Here is a 15,221-nt window from a genome sequence, read left to right on the forward strand (position 1 = left end):
CAGAATTTCCTGGTGCTCAAGCTTTTTATAGCTTCCGCGTCAAGGTAAGCGAGCTTTTCTATTTCGATCGGATTATCAAACGAATCCGCTCAAATTTTACAATGATATCAAGTATCCGCGAGAATCGAGTATCAACGAATCGTGGGAAAGTTCAAATTATTTCATCTGGTATTAAAATGAGCCAGCGAGTAAAACTTTTAAAGAACAAAGGACGAACTCCGTTTAGTTCGGGATTTATCAAAGTAATCGCGTTAGAATTAAAATCACTTGTTGGAGCTTTCTCGCAGCATCGTTACGATGCAGGGACCCTGTGAAATTCAACGAATCACCGTCTAAAAGATTTCCTTATTATCATAATTGCCCTATTCCTGTCACTCGTTATCTAATTTTCTATCTTGGCTCGCAAACAGCCGATATCGATCTCGTCGAATTAATTCGAACGACGAATCGATTCAGCATGTTCTCTGCCGTTTAAATTTTTCAATCATCGAATCGAGCAACTAGCTTCAAAATTCAGACGATGAAGTGGTACGTGTGCGTCATTTTATACTTGTCGTCTCTTATTAATTTCACTAATTTTATATATTCTTATATCACGTTATATATTTTTCCAAATTAACGTCTCACGTATCTCTTGCGATTTACCGCAGCAATTCTGAGATCACTCTTTTCCTATACATAAAGTCAACAAGTACATAAATTATTTCTACCGGAGAATTGTTTAAAATCCGCGATATAAACTATGATGCCTCTCCTCGAGACGCAAGATTAGTATGCAAACGAAAGACAAAAGAGAAAAACATATTATCACCTCGTTCAAAACAGCGAAATTGACCTTCGTATCTTCTCTGCATGTTTACTTGACAGGAAGAATATTAATTATTTGCTATCTATTAACGTCGCGTTTATATCCTCCTTGAAACCAAGCGAAAAAACTGCCCAGCTTAAACGTCTTTTTAGACGCTTCGTTTTATAATTTACCAGCAATTACACAACGCGTAAGACAGTCTTGTTTTTTAACAGTAGATACAAACGAGAGATAACGCGCTAGATTTACTGTACGTTCATTCTCGCGTCGAACGAATTGATGAACACGACACGTTCGAGCTATTGAAAATGCGCGCGAAGTAGCTAAATCGGTCTTCGTTCGTTGCCGAGCATCATGGAGTACGTGACGTCATTGGAAGATAAGAGTTTCATTATCTCGGTTGCGCGTTGCGAGGGGAATCGGTACGCGTAACAATTTCCTACGATACTTTCAGAGTTCCACCGGCTGGCTACTTGCGGCCGACTCGTTGCCACGCGTGCATCGATCTTACCGAATGTTGAATGCCGATATCAACAACGCCTTATCTGTCTCTTATTTGTCACGCATTTCGTATCCATAGGCTGCGAGATAGCCGGGAATCTTTGATTGTTCGTCGTCGATCGTAGTTATCGTTGTTGTTCGCGTGACAATCGTTCTTAGAATAACAATCTCATCGAACCTATCCAGAAGTGTTGTTTTCAGTTATTATATCAGAATCAGAATTGTGGAAACTGAGTCATTCAAATCGAACTATATAGTGCATCCGCCACGATATTCCTACAATTATTCGCTACACGTGCTTCGATTCTACAAGATTCCTACGTTATTGGCGACGTACGAGGAAAGTTATCGTACGTGCAAGTTGTTCGATAAGTATAGAGGAAAGACGGCGGCCATTATCGTGGATTAAAAACGTAGGCGGCCAGTTTGAACTTTAATTGCTCAGCTTGTTAATAATCGCTGCAAAAACTGGTGACGATATCGTTTGGAGCATGAAGTCCCACGAGGTTTGGGAGCGAAGCTTCGCCTTCATCGAAAAGAAATTGCTGCCGGAAATGGTGCACGATCGTTGCTTCTGCGAGCCGAATTCCAGGGAATTCGTCGAGTTCGACTCGGCAACGATTCGTCTCGACGAGCTGAGTCGAAGCAGCGAGATTTATCGCGTGACGATCGTGGTCAGGTTCTCCGGCGAGCCACGCAGCTTCCCGCTGTTACTGAAACTGCTTCCCGAGGAAGAGGCAGAGCACAAGAGTCCGACAGCGTTCAACGCTTACCAAAACGAAGAAATGTTCTACTCGAAGATGACGCTCAAGTATGGAACCGATTTGGTTCCAAAGTGTTACCTGTCGGATTTAGGTCGTTACGGAAGACCGGTGATCGTTCTCGAGGATTTGGAGGAAGCTGGTTACACGCAGGTGGACGGTGAATTGGACGAGGAACACTTGAAATTGTGCGTGCAAGTTCTGGCCAAGTTTCACGCCAGAGGGTTGAGATTGAGAGCGACAGAACCGCAGGTCTTCAGGGAATTCGAGGCGAAATTGCTTGAAATTTCTCTCACCGAAGAGACTATGTTGCATTACGAGAAGAGATCGACTAGGTAATTTCTTGATCCTTTCTTGGTAATAAGATGCGACGCTGATTACTAAACCGCGAATTTTATCAATTAATGGGGGATTTTAAGATGAAAAGATATGTGAGACACGATAGACAGGAATAATTGATATAATAAATAATAAAATGATAAATGGTAAAATATTCACGATAAAGTATCTACGTTCTATTTCTTGAATCGTGTTTCGAAAAATATAAAATTACGAAAAAATCCGCAAGATAATAATTATGACGAACCGTGTTAAAGATCGTAAGACAAAGGTTTCGTTTGACAGAATTTCGGATACATGTGCTGATAGAAATGTACTTACGATACGATAACGAAGATAACAATGGTCTGTGTATGAATGCTAGGAAAAGGCTTGGTTCTCAGAACGCATTGATTACGATTTCGTGTTGTGTCGATTACTCGAGTCGAAGATTAGGATCCACGTAACTTTGTGAAAGTAGCGAGTACGTGTTTCTCAAAATCGTACGATCTACCGTTTTCTCTTAATGATGTAAGGTAGTTAGAAAACGTAAATAGTAGGACGAGGAGAAACACTAAAAGAAAAGGGGGGAATATGTAACACGGAATTTTCTTAATTCTGGCTAAGCATTGGTAATTGTAGTTAACAATTGTAATTATGGATTGAACAAGTAGCATTCCATTTTTTTTTACCGAATGTACTATAATCGAATAAAATTAGTGTTGCGACTATGGATCGCGTATGAATTCTGTGGCGGGATTTAACAAACTCTTGATTGATACTCTCGATGATGCCATTTAAGCGTACTATAGGTATAATGATTATTTCTTTAAATAATAGATTAAAAGTAATGTGGAAACTAATTTTTTTCAAAATACCAGTACACATTTGTTAATAGGAAGACGTCAAGTATAAGAAAATTTAATCAATGACCGGATGGATATAAAAATAACACCGAACTTTGGAGTATAGCTTTCGACTTAAATTTCCCTTGGACGAATTTTCGTTCGTGATACTGATAAAAGGGTTGATAAATCTAACTGATGGAAGAATTGTATCGTATCGAACGTGCGATAGTTTCGTCGTTGGGAGATACATAGTAGGTATCTGACCGGTAATATTGACGTTATCGATGTTACTGGCAATAAAATAGCAACTTCGTTATAGGCGCAATAATCGGTACACAATTGAAGCGGACAGAATGCAAAATTGATCGAGTTTCCAGTATCAAGAGATTGACGCGAATCAATTAATTGCCAGTTTGTTAGAAAATCTGAGCGTGGCTATGTCCTCGCCGTTCCACGTTGGAACATATTATTATAATAGATTCGTCGATAATGGTTTTCACGCCTAATCACGCGCAGCCACATTTCTCGAAATTTTCGTTTCTTTCGTCCAACACGAGAAAAAATCGAATAGCAACAAGATGAATCTTAACAAAGTTCATTCTTCGCAGAAAATATTTTTTTTTTTGATTTTGATTATTATATCAATAATATTTATTAATAATATGTATAATTAATTATTATATATATATGTATATCAATGTATCAAAATATTACACGCTACGCGTACGATGATTTCAGAATGCTGGATATTCTCGAGACGATGCCGAACTCTGGGTTCGTAGAGAGGATAAAACATAGATTAAACAAGAGACCAATGGAAATAGTGAAAGCCATCGCGACAGGGGTGAACGACGTCTCTACAATATGCCACGGCCATTTTTCACACGATAATCTACTGTTCAAATACCAGAACGGGAAACCGATCGACGCGAAGATGATCGACTGGCAAACAATGAGATATTGTTCGCCGGCTGTCGATCTCGGGCCCATTCTACTGTATAACGTGACACATGAAAATGGGCCGTCGGAAGTGCAGAAAATTTTGACGCTGTACATCGACACCGTCAGATCTGAATATCCAGAGGTAGACAGTGAACGTTTGAGAGAAGATGTCGTCGACAAGTTCCTCTTTGCTTGCGTCGTACTGTCAATTTTAGACCACATTACCGACGACGAACTTACTCGAGTTTTGTTGTTGCTAGAACAGTTGGACAATTTCGATTAAACGCAGAAATAATTTCGCTAATCCACCAGCCACAGGTTTTGTAAAAATCACGTTTCTCTTACGTATTATTAGGCTGTTGATATTTATAGAAATCAAAATGTTTCAGCAACAATAAGGTAACATCGGTAGAGGATGAAACTATAGCACGCTTGGAAAACTACTTGATTTTTGCTTGCTCATTGTTGGTTTAATCAGGTTACTGAAAAGTGCAGCTGCCTTCTTATTACGTTATTCGAGCATTGGGAACCAACGTTTCCCATCGAAACGAGTGCCTTTCACTGATTAATCATTAAGACATCGGAACACGTCGTTTTAGCCTATTTTGTTGTGTACATAAATATGTTATCAAGTGTTCTAACTAGGCTATATGCAATATTGCGTAAAAGTCTTACATCATCTAGGTTACTGGTTTTATGGTGGCAACTAAATATACTTGTAGGAAAATTTCCACGCGATTTTATATAAAATCAAACCTTTAGATATCTTCTTCGTGGTGCTGTTCGTTTGTGATTTCTTCCGATTCGAAAATTTCTTTCTTCTTGATTATCTGTATGGATCGTTTAAAATGTGCTAGAAGAGGAAGCAATTTAGATACGTGATCAGTTTTGTAACGATATTAAATAGAATTGACGGAATTATAGCAGGTAAATAAGTGCGTTTAAAAATGATTCGAGATAACAAACGAAGATCCGATAAAATACCAATTATCTGAAATTGATTGATACTTTCTGTGACGACTGCTATTTATTGGATATAATGTTTCCTATATGGCCGAAGACAGTTATACGAACGAATAGATCGAATTTAGTAGAAGAAATCGCTTGTGGCTGGAGGTTTAATGTCTTTCTATCTTTAGCGCGCCATATTTTTTGCCTCCTTTTAATAGATCTTCTTTTTTGATAAAAGACGTTTTGTAACAAACGAATATTTTAGTTACAAATGCGGCTAATAGAACTAATTGTTCTTTTCAGTCCAATATATCGATGAATTTAAGATTGTACGACTTGTTACCGATAATTTTCAAGAAATGAGATTGCATACTTGCAATTTTAGACTCAGAGATAATGACGATATTTCTAATATATTATCAGTATGAATTACGCAGAAAATAATATCTTTAAGACTCCTGAGTCATTGGTCCGGGTAATAATAATTCGTAGATGGCGACTGTTCTGAATTTGTAAAATCATTAACTTCCGCCTTTGATCTCATAATTTATCATAGTTTAATATGCATAATCGCAGTAAAATTCAATTCACGGTGTAAGACTTTACGGATTTATCATTTACATATCGACTTTATCGTTCCTCTGATTGAGTCGCTTCTTTTGTTGTTTTCTTTTTCTTGTTCTTTTTTTTTTTTGTATTTTATAAAGATAATAAATCAGCCATTGATTTGAAAAGTAAATTATCTCTTTTGTTACCTATTTTTACGATAATCGTAACAATGTAAAAAGACTATTGACGCGATGCTTCGTCAATTCCCTACTGTCCTTTTTCCCTCCTAAAAAGCAAGCATTTTATTGAAAACAGTGGAAATTCTGTCGCAACGATAGCACGCGACAGTTACACGCCAAACTTTTCATATTTTATCGAAGATTTAATATTTTCGAAATTATTATTTATATTTGCGATATCTCCTCTTTTCGCAGTGATAATATTTTAAAAATGCTTATGAATTTCGGCTATTTCGCGCATGGCTATCGGAGTCTTTGCCATAGCGGCTATTGCCCCTAGCTGCTTTGACAACGTTCAAATGCATTCGAGTCATTGAATTTGATTTTTCAGCGCGTATAACCGAACGATGCTTTGATTCCCTCGTTTCATCGATGCTGGAAGATTAAAATGTAGATCACAGGAACCACCCTCTCGTTTCGTTCCTCTCCCCTTCTCTTTCGCTCTTCTGCCCTCTGTGTGCACTCCATCTACCCGCAGCTGTTACGACACACGGAACCGTATCGGCGTTGTTCTGTGAAATGTAACATTACTTTCGCCCCGAATAATGTTGCGGATGAAAAATGTACTTCGACCTCGCTCTGTTTCGGACACGGATTTATGTACTTACATACACCGAGCACAGCGCTTGCCACATTCGTTATCCAGGATCAAACGTTCCGTTTCCACTTTTTTTTCTCCTTTCATGCATCGTTTCAGACTTATGCCCAGCTTTTGCGATCGATATCGATGGTTTACGGCGGTTTGCGTACCGAATTCTACGATATCGCAATCAAAATCAATTAACAATGTGAAGATATCAAGGATTTGGATGGAAGAAAATCCATGGGCTGTAATTAGCCCGCGGATATTTATGCAAATTTATACCTATATTTATGCACAACTGTGAAAGTAGAACCTGAGTAGAAATTTGTTTCCCTCGCTTGATGTCGTAACGAATCCTGATATTTTTAATATTCAATACGTCGTCGTCTACTATGTGTATTCCGTGTGTTTCTATACTTTCACGTTTGTCATAAATACATAAATATTCGCAGTCTATCTACAGCGCGGAGTAGCACTTGAATTTTTTGAACACCTTTTATTAGAGTTTTCGTTATGTTATTGAAACATTCTTTTTGTTTTTTAATTATTCGGTTATCCGAACAATAATATGAAAGCTATATCACAGAGTGGTTTGAAGATAAGACGATAAGACGAGCGATGTAAGCGGCGAATAAATCGTTGGAAGAATTAAAGGGACTGTTTCCGTGAACAGCGTTTAGAAACATTCGTAGCAACGGAAACAGTTATTAGATAGTACGAAAAGCGAAAAAGAAACTAATCCCGCGGAGATACTAAGTTCGAGGAGGATTTATAATATTACATCGAAAGATCGATCAACGAGATAAGAGGAAAGATTAGAAAGCCAAGGGAAAAAATGACCGAGATATACACATCTAGTAACGTGCAATAAATTATCATTTTCTATATGAAACGCACGTCATAATTTCAGTTTGAAAAAGACTATTATTCGGTTTTTCTGTAATTAATTAATTCGGATAATCGATAATGCATTTTCAAGCGTAATTTCGATTACCTGATTTTCTTCGTACAACCCAATCTTCCCCCATTAATCGAATATCGTCACGATCAATCCATCACGTTTATCTTTCTTGATAGATTTCTGAAGACAATAAAACGTTCACAGGTGAATATAGGTTAACCATATTTCGAAATATTGGTTGCATACTAACTCTCGGACGCTGTAATACGTCGATGGAGAATGAGGAATTCGGAATGATCGATTTACAATATAATTGTCTTCAAGATTTTCCGCATTTTTAGTACCATACATAAAAAAATATATAGTTATAACTTTTTATTGAAAATATAACAATATTAACAATTACGTTCCGTACGATGATATTAAAAAAGACGTGTAACATCATATCTTTCAGATTCAATCTCTGCTAAAGGTAATTAACCTTGCTACAGCTCCCTAATTTTTGTCTTCATTTTATCTTAATAAACCAAACGATTTTCAACGTTCGGAAACAAATCAAAGAGCGTAACTTATAATTACGCAAGAAATGACTCCACCGTTCTGTCACATTTCTTGTAAACTTCATATTTCTTACGGTCGCTTTCGTCGGTATCGTATATGTCTAAGAGAGCGTTAGAAAATTTCACAAAAATTTGAGAAAAATAGGATCGTCATCAGCGTGAGATTACCGATTCCCTGTTTCAATCGTACGCTAATGTTCCTGAAGCATTAAAAAAAAAGACCTTTATCCAGCCTGAAACGAAGGCAACATCGAGATACAAAGAATTCATGGAACGTAGCAGGATTAGGAAGTATTTTAACGATAGAGAAACACGATCTGGATGAAAATTCGCACGATCGAATTTTATTGAAAATACTCACGATCCAATCTTTAAACCTACGTATCCCCTTCAACCGGTGGCGCCTCTTCCACATTCGGTTCCTCCCCTGTAATTTCAACCGGTAGCGATGAAAGTTGAGGTTGTGGGTTAGGTTGGTGTTCAGATTGAGCTTGATTTCTTAGCGATCTACTAAACGTTCGTAGACGATCGCAAGAGGCGGACAGGCAATAAATAGCGACCAGAATAAGAAGGAGAATAAAGGTGGAAATTATCATGCGACGAACGCCGCATCTTCCCTTCGCTGTGGCCTTTAGGATCGGCTTGCACGATGGTAAAAGGTCCTTCGCGGAGATGTAACACTCCACGGTTTGGCGGGAAGAACTGGTAGTGCCATTACAGTCGCAGAGTGCCTCCACTGCACGGAAACCCATTCGATATTGGGAATTTTGACGATTTGATTGCCGAGATGGGAGCTGTTTAATTGTGCACGCTGGATTTCGATCGCGGTCGACCATGAAAGTCGATCGTCTGATTTTATGCGTTCGTTGGCTTCCGTTTTAAGCTCGTTGTACACAAGCGACGGGGTGATCCGACAGGATTATGTTCTTAATGATACAATGCACACGAGTGTACGGTTTCTCTTGCACAATAATTTACCGATTAACGATATCAATAGAATGTAGATATATTTATGGAGAATTTGACGGTGCAAAATCGAATGGAGTATGTAAGATATGAAAGTACAGTACTTATTGTAATATTTGGCAGGTAAAATGGTTCTCTATGTAGGTGACATTTTTTAAATTACATTCATATGTCCAGTCCAAATATTGGTAAACCGGCGATTTATTGGTTGTAAGTTATAGATTTCTTTTTCACGATTTTATAACGTTTCGCGAATAGGATGATCGTAATAAATTACGTTTGCTTCGTTATCAAACTTTTTAATTTTATGTAAATATATCTATTAATACTGGTAACACGTGACTCGTAAAATTTTAATAATAACGTTAATTCGATTGTCTATTTCTTTTATGGGATGTTTGTTTTTTATTTAAGAGCCACATTGATACGAGTTCCTCGTTGCTTTTCTTCGACAAAGTAAGGAAACAATGGAATTCGTGTATAAAGTTGTATTAATTTTGCGATAAAAGTTGCAGCTTTATCAAACACGTTTACGAATAATTCTGTATCTTTCTTACCGAAGCAATTTGAATATCCACGAAGAGACTGAGACATATTGTAATATGTTATCGAACAAATTACAATTACAATTACGATTACATTATTATCTTGTATTGTTAAGTTATAGTTTTCTAAAAATAGGTGGAAAAAATAACGGGAAAGAGATGGCTGCTTTCTGAAAGCGTAAAAGGTTGAAAAATTATTTAAATATTTATATTTGCCTTAATAATATTTGCATATCTACGAAATATTGTTTGGTGGACATTCGCATCACATTTACCAGAAACTCTATGCATTTTAAGGAGCTAAAAATATGTCACACTTATTTCATATTAGCTCAACTATCAGAGTTTCGTTTACAAAATGTATCTGTTTCTCTGGAAGCAAGGCAGAAAAATAAAAAGTAAGAAATTTCCGAAAATTTTCTAGAAATATAAATGATCGTTATAACGTATTGCTAGGATAAACGAACTTTCTATGTATTTTAAATATAAATAAGCTAAATAAAGTGAGATATATACCAAGCACCTGAAAAGCGCAGAAGAGGTCCATTAATTATTCGGCTGGGAATATTCAAAGCGTTAATCAAAAATAACAAAATTACTGGAGTGTAAGTTGTCGTGTGTCAGGTCGGATACAACTCCAAATATAATATTCAATTTGCATTAATCATATTAATTTAATTTTGTCTCATTTTCGTATCCTATATTTCCTTATTCTCGCATAATAAATAATAAATTCAGGTTAAAAGATTCAATTGGATTTCCTCAGCGTTCAGCTCGAATATCACGTTTCATTTCATTTTGAAAATTATTTGAAGAATTTAGATTCGTGATACAGTTCGGTCGTCCAATGTCGGTTGCCCATTCAAAATGTACCTATTCAACGTAATCAGAAATAAGTATTTGGACGCGTGAGATGCAAAAAAATGCAAGATCACGTCGATTGAATTAGCGATATCGAGTGTCTGCCCCTGATGACTGCAATTTCGCCTTTCGTCGTTCTCACGACAAGAACAGAACGTTGATCGTCGTCGACGTTGGCCGCCGTTATCAACGTTACAAGGGACGAATGACGAGAGACAAGATCTATATTTTACGGTATCTGGAATTCGGAGAATCGCGGCTGTAGATCGGAATCGTTTGCGGTCGACCTGAATGGAGTCAGAACTTCCAGATTATGAACATAGTTGACGACTCCCTTACGGTTTATAGCTTTAACATTTGCCTAATTCCACCAAGCGAATCAGATATTTGCTTCCGGTCGACGGCGACTTAAACAATTACGCCGACATATCGGTGGGGATCATTTTCGAGGATTCATCCAATAAATTTATTAAGTATCGCTTAAGTATTTATTTTAAAGCTCGCGAAAGTATCTCAATACATACTTACTCGATACATACCACGCGAAATTTTTACGTATGTACTGTGTATGCGTGTGTGTGTATTAAATAAAATATTTTGAAATTTCATCTGCACTTTAACGATGCACGAAAGTCACACGGCGATTATTGTAAATACATATTTCGTATTCAAATTCGTATTTCATGAAACATGGTCGGAAATGGGAAAAGTATTTGCGTGAAGTTTCGTTTCATGTGCGTGTAAGACGATCTAATATTTCTAAAATATCGCGTTATATATCCATACGTATAAATATTTAAAACTCCATAAATCGTTTCTAACAAGAAGCTCGGTCCCTTGAAAGATTCGATTTGAGATAACCGGCATTCTTCACATCCTCCACGAATTATCTGAAATTCCAAGATGTAAGAAAACACTTGATATAACAGTGTTTTACTCGCCACGATTTGTTTACCGCCGTTTTATCTGAAAACCCAGCGTCTATCCAGAGGAGCCAGCGTGATAAGTCGCAGAATTATTGGATTTTGGTTAGAGTTTCACGAACAAACAAAACGGTATCAAAATTACGGCATTTATAAAGTGCCGTAAACCATTAATTAGCGTTATGCGGCAAAACACTTTACTTAGCTGCATCACGTCTTCGCGCAAACGTGGATTTAATAATAAGTAGACTGCGCCATATTGAAGCCAAGAACTGTTTGGTGCGGTGGTTACAGCTTGTGGGTTTCATCTCTCAATACGGTTGCATCATCGTAACGAGCAACAAATTTTTTTATGCGATGAAAAGCTGCAATATAATGACCTTCGAAGCAGGTACGCGTATTTTTCTGAAACAACGAGTTAATAATAGGAAACAACGAATAGACCTCTCGAGTTTCATTTTCCGATTTACATTGCATCTCGTTATTTGCTTGAAAAAGATATTACCGCAAAATAGTAAACAGTATTACTCGAGTGATTTTAGATTGTTTAATCGCACGAGCAATTTCTATAGAAGAAATATCAGTATCGGAGCAATACATTTTTCTGCAATTGATTGGTTCTCGTGGAACCTTCTGCTGCCAAATGTCAAAGAAACGGGTCAATGACGCAGGAAAACAATTTATACAAGTCGTAGTTGCGTCGCAGAATACTGAACACAATCCTAGTTTCTCCAGTGCCGTAACTTATTTCCGTTGAAATCATATTAACCCTCTTGTCTTCCATCTAGTCTCTCACTCCGCTAAGTTTATTTCCATTTCAAGTTGTTAGGAACAATTGTCTCGTCACTCGATCGAAACTAACATCTAACAACAATCTTCCATGTATTATGAAAGTATACCAAACATCAATTTCGTGATTATTATTAGAATTAACATTAAGAAAGAAAAATACTATTTCTTGATCTTGATATCGTATTCTACGTATATTATCTTGGAAAGTTTAAGCAGTTTCTGAGCATTTAATTCCGCGTTGCAAGCCATGAAAATTAACCAATATTATTAAAAAATAACGTTTCTCCATACGTTATATTTTACAAATATAATTTTAGAAATTTCAAACAATTTCTAAGAAGCTCTTTCTGACTTTACGAAGATGTAAATATTCATTCTCGTTGCTATTAATAAGTAGTATTATGTCTTGATATAATATTGGTATATGGCATTCATATAAAATATAAGCCTTTTAAATAAAACTTTGTTCGCGTCTCATAAACGAATTGCTGAATATCGGTGTTTCAACGGAACGTTTTAATACGGATAGGGAATGTGACGATAGTTCAGAACATGTTCTACTCGTCCACAATTTCGTTAAGCGTGAGTTATCTAAGAAAAACGAAAAACATCTCACCAACGACTACCAACTGCTTCCTGTGCGCTCGACTATTTTTATAGCCGGTAGTTCTGAAGTTCTTGAAGAAAGTAGGTAGCAACACGGTGAAAATAATTTCGTTCGACCGAAAGCAGCTTGCTTAGCGTACGACACTGACGTTAGGTGATTGGGCTACCGAGTTAAACGCTTCTACGTCTTTATTCTTTCGCCGCGCTTTCCACAGCAAACGGAAATCAACAAGGGTGAACGTTCTTCACTCTGGAAGTTCTTGATGTTAGGGGAATACTGAGGCCGCATAATTAGTTGACGTACCGCAACGCTTCAATCGAAAAGACATTTGTTCACGGAGCTCGTCGGTATTCCGACTTCACAGAGAAATAACACGTTTCATGGAGAATTATCACGAAAAATATATCTTTCGATAACTTTTTTAATGTGCTATCTGTTTCTACATACATATTACGATTCACATTTACATATAGTCTGAATTTCGATTGATCAGCATCGGTTCCATCTCTTCAGATACGAATATCCCAAGATGGGAACAGGGAAAGCTATGGATAAGCGTGTTTCCCCGGAGGAATGTGACCGAAACATTTATAAAATCTTGCGCGTTTCTCACCCGACCGCTAAATTTCCCGCGTGTATGCCAACACTTCGCATCGTCTGAGATTTTTCTCCACCGAATGCACGAACATTCCATTCCGCGGATAGCGAAGGTATACCGAGTACACGCCGGGAATACATCAAATAATTTTTTTCCAAACATACGTAGAATCTTTTGAAGCGTGTGGAACAATTCATAGATCAGAACGCGGTCGTATTTTTTTTCAACGCGCAGTGCGCGCCATCCATAAATCTATTTTCAATGTTTATTGCCGCCAATGTTTATCTTTAGCTAATAAATCCGAACACGTTAGGAGAAGCTAACATCACGCTACGTTGCACGAATCAAGCGTATGTATGTTCATTGAATCGCAAAATTGTTCGTATAACTAGCAAATATTACGAAAATATATGAAACAATAAGAAGATGCTCCTACAAATCATCGATATTTTCAACCATAGTCGTTATAAATAATTTTCAAACGATTCTGTGCTAATACAACGGTATGTTAACTCAGATCTGTGATAAGATTTGATTTATCTAAAACTTGATAAACTAAAATTTTACTTTAATCCGAGAAACTTCTTATCCGAGATCTTTCGACGTAAAAACTGTCAATGTAAAACTTAAAATAGCGGGTCTTAATGGTTTCGCTAATTTGCTAATAACGCTCGAGGCTCGCCTCATTTCTTGAATGCCCTAAAACTTATCAACGAGATTACATACGAACGACGTATCGTTTTTTGGCAGAAACGTTAAATTCGTTTCCCATTAAATAATCATTTACCACTGAATACACGGTATAAGTGGCTTTAAACGACTTCAGCCTAACCGGCGATGAGATCGGTACAGCGTTTTACGAAATTTACGCTCTTCGTGTTGTATATCGCGGCGAAAGCCACAAACCCGTAACGAAACCGCCGAAGTTCTTCAGGACTTAGCATCGCATGTCCGATCAGACAAGAGAACCATGGACAGTGGTTTATGCGCTCCTCCATCTACGGATTCTCGTTTAATAAGCTCATCTGTATGCGGAAGTACATTATCTTGGGTGACGCGAAGCTTTACGTGGACGTCGCATTGCTCTGTTAATTTTTCTGCCGGTTTATAACGTCGAGAGGTTACGCCGATCGTTATAGCGATTTTTCTTGTCTCATATTTTTTATTCTCTTTAACATTCAAAGATACGATCGCAACTACCGTTCATAATTATCCGGATACATAGGTCGATTTGTAGTAACGCTACTACTATCTATTTGCGTTTGATCAAAATGCAGAAATTCACGATGAATTAATAACTAGAGGTAGCACTCGTTACCTTTCTTATAGAATCTGTACAGAGACACACGCACGTGCGTTGTTACAGGAAGGCAAACTTTTAATCGCCGAAATTTTTCGACCAGAGAAATATTCTTGTACAAATAATAACCGCAACCTAGATCTTGTCTACTACAGAAAATTAGAATTCCCGATGCAGTTATGTATATCCTGGAAAGATTGGACAAGTAAAGTAGATCAAGATATCCGTGTAAACTGCAATCTCTGGAGGTTCGAGATACGCTGGTAGAATTCGACCATTCGGAAAGTCGGAAGCCTAGGTTTGGATTGGACTCCCAGGAGTGACCTTCCAGATAGATTTTGATCCTTCGATAGGATTCAACCACTTTGGATCTTTGAATACGATAGGATCAAAAAGTTCTGGATATTGGATGTGATCCAATCCTTGAATTGACTTTTAAATCACAGATATATCGAAGACACATCCGAGGCTCTCAATATGATTGAATCTTTTTATATACTCAAAGGTTCGTGGTTAGGTACTCGAAAGTTCATATTCAACGTAAAGTCTTTACTCTTTCGAAGGTTTTTACTCGAGTAGCGGCGAAGATCGAAACGAATGAAAATGAAACGTATTATTTCGTTTAAACAGGAACGGAGTTTGTTCCAACTTTGTTACTTGATCAAATT

The 15,221-nt window shown here is 37.3% G+C and overlaps 1 protein-coding gene across 2 annotated transcripts; it reads left to right on the top strand.

Annotated features, from left to right (window-relative positions):
• Nucleotides 1-1,206: 1,206 nt before the first annotated feature.
• On the top strand, nt 1,207-5,868 carry LOC100648940. 2 transcript variants are annotated; one of them, XM_020863338.2, is made up of 3 exons: nt 1,207-2,405; nt 3,975-4,496; nt 4,568-5,868. In XM_020863338.2, exons 1-2 carry the CDS (start codon nt 1,801-1,803, stop codon nt 4,459-4,461), a joined length of 1,092 nt encoding a protein of 363 aa, XP_020718997.1. In that variant the 5' UTR covers nt 1,207-1,800; the 3' UTR covers nt 4,462-4,496; nt 4,568-5,868. The 2 variants fall into 2 exon arrangements, with proteins under 2 accessions (XP_020718997.1, XP_003395952.1); XM_003395904.4 differs by having other exon boundaries at nt 1,208-2,405; nt 3,975-5,868.
• Nucleotides 5,869-15,221: the final 9,353 nt, after the last annotated feature.

This window comes from Bombus terrestris, chromosome 6 (genome assembly GCF_910591885.1).
Source record: "Bombus terrestris chromosome 6, iyBomTerr1.2, whole genome shotgun sequence".
Classification (NCBI taxonomy): Eukaryota; Metazoa; Arthropoda; class Insecta; order Hymenoptera; family Apidae; genus Bombus; species Bombus terrestris.

Coding starts and splice junctions, on each gene's coding strand:
- LOC100648940 (XM_020863338.2), top strand. CDS start 1,801: ATGAAGTCCCACGAGGTTTGGGAGCGAAGCTTCGCCTTCATCGAAAAG. Junction 2,406..3,974: donor TACGAGAAGAGATCGACTAG/GTAATTTCTTGA, acceptor CGATGATTTCAG/AATGCTGGATATTCTCGAGA.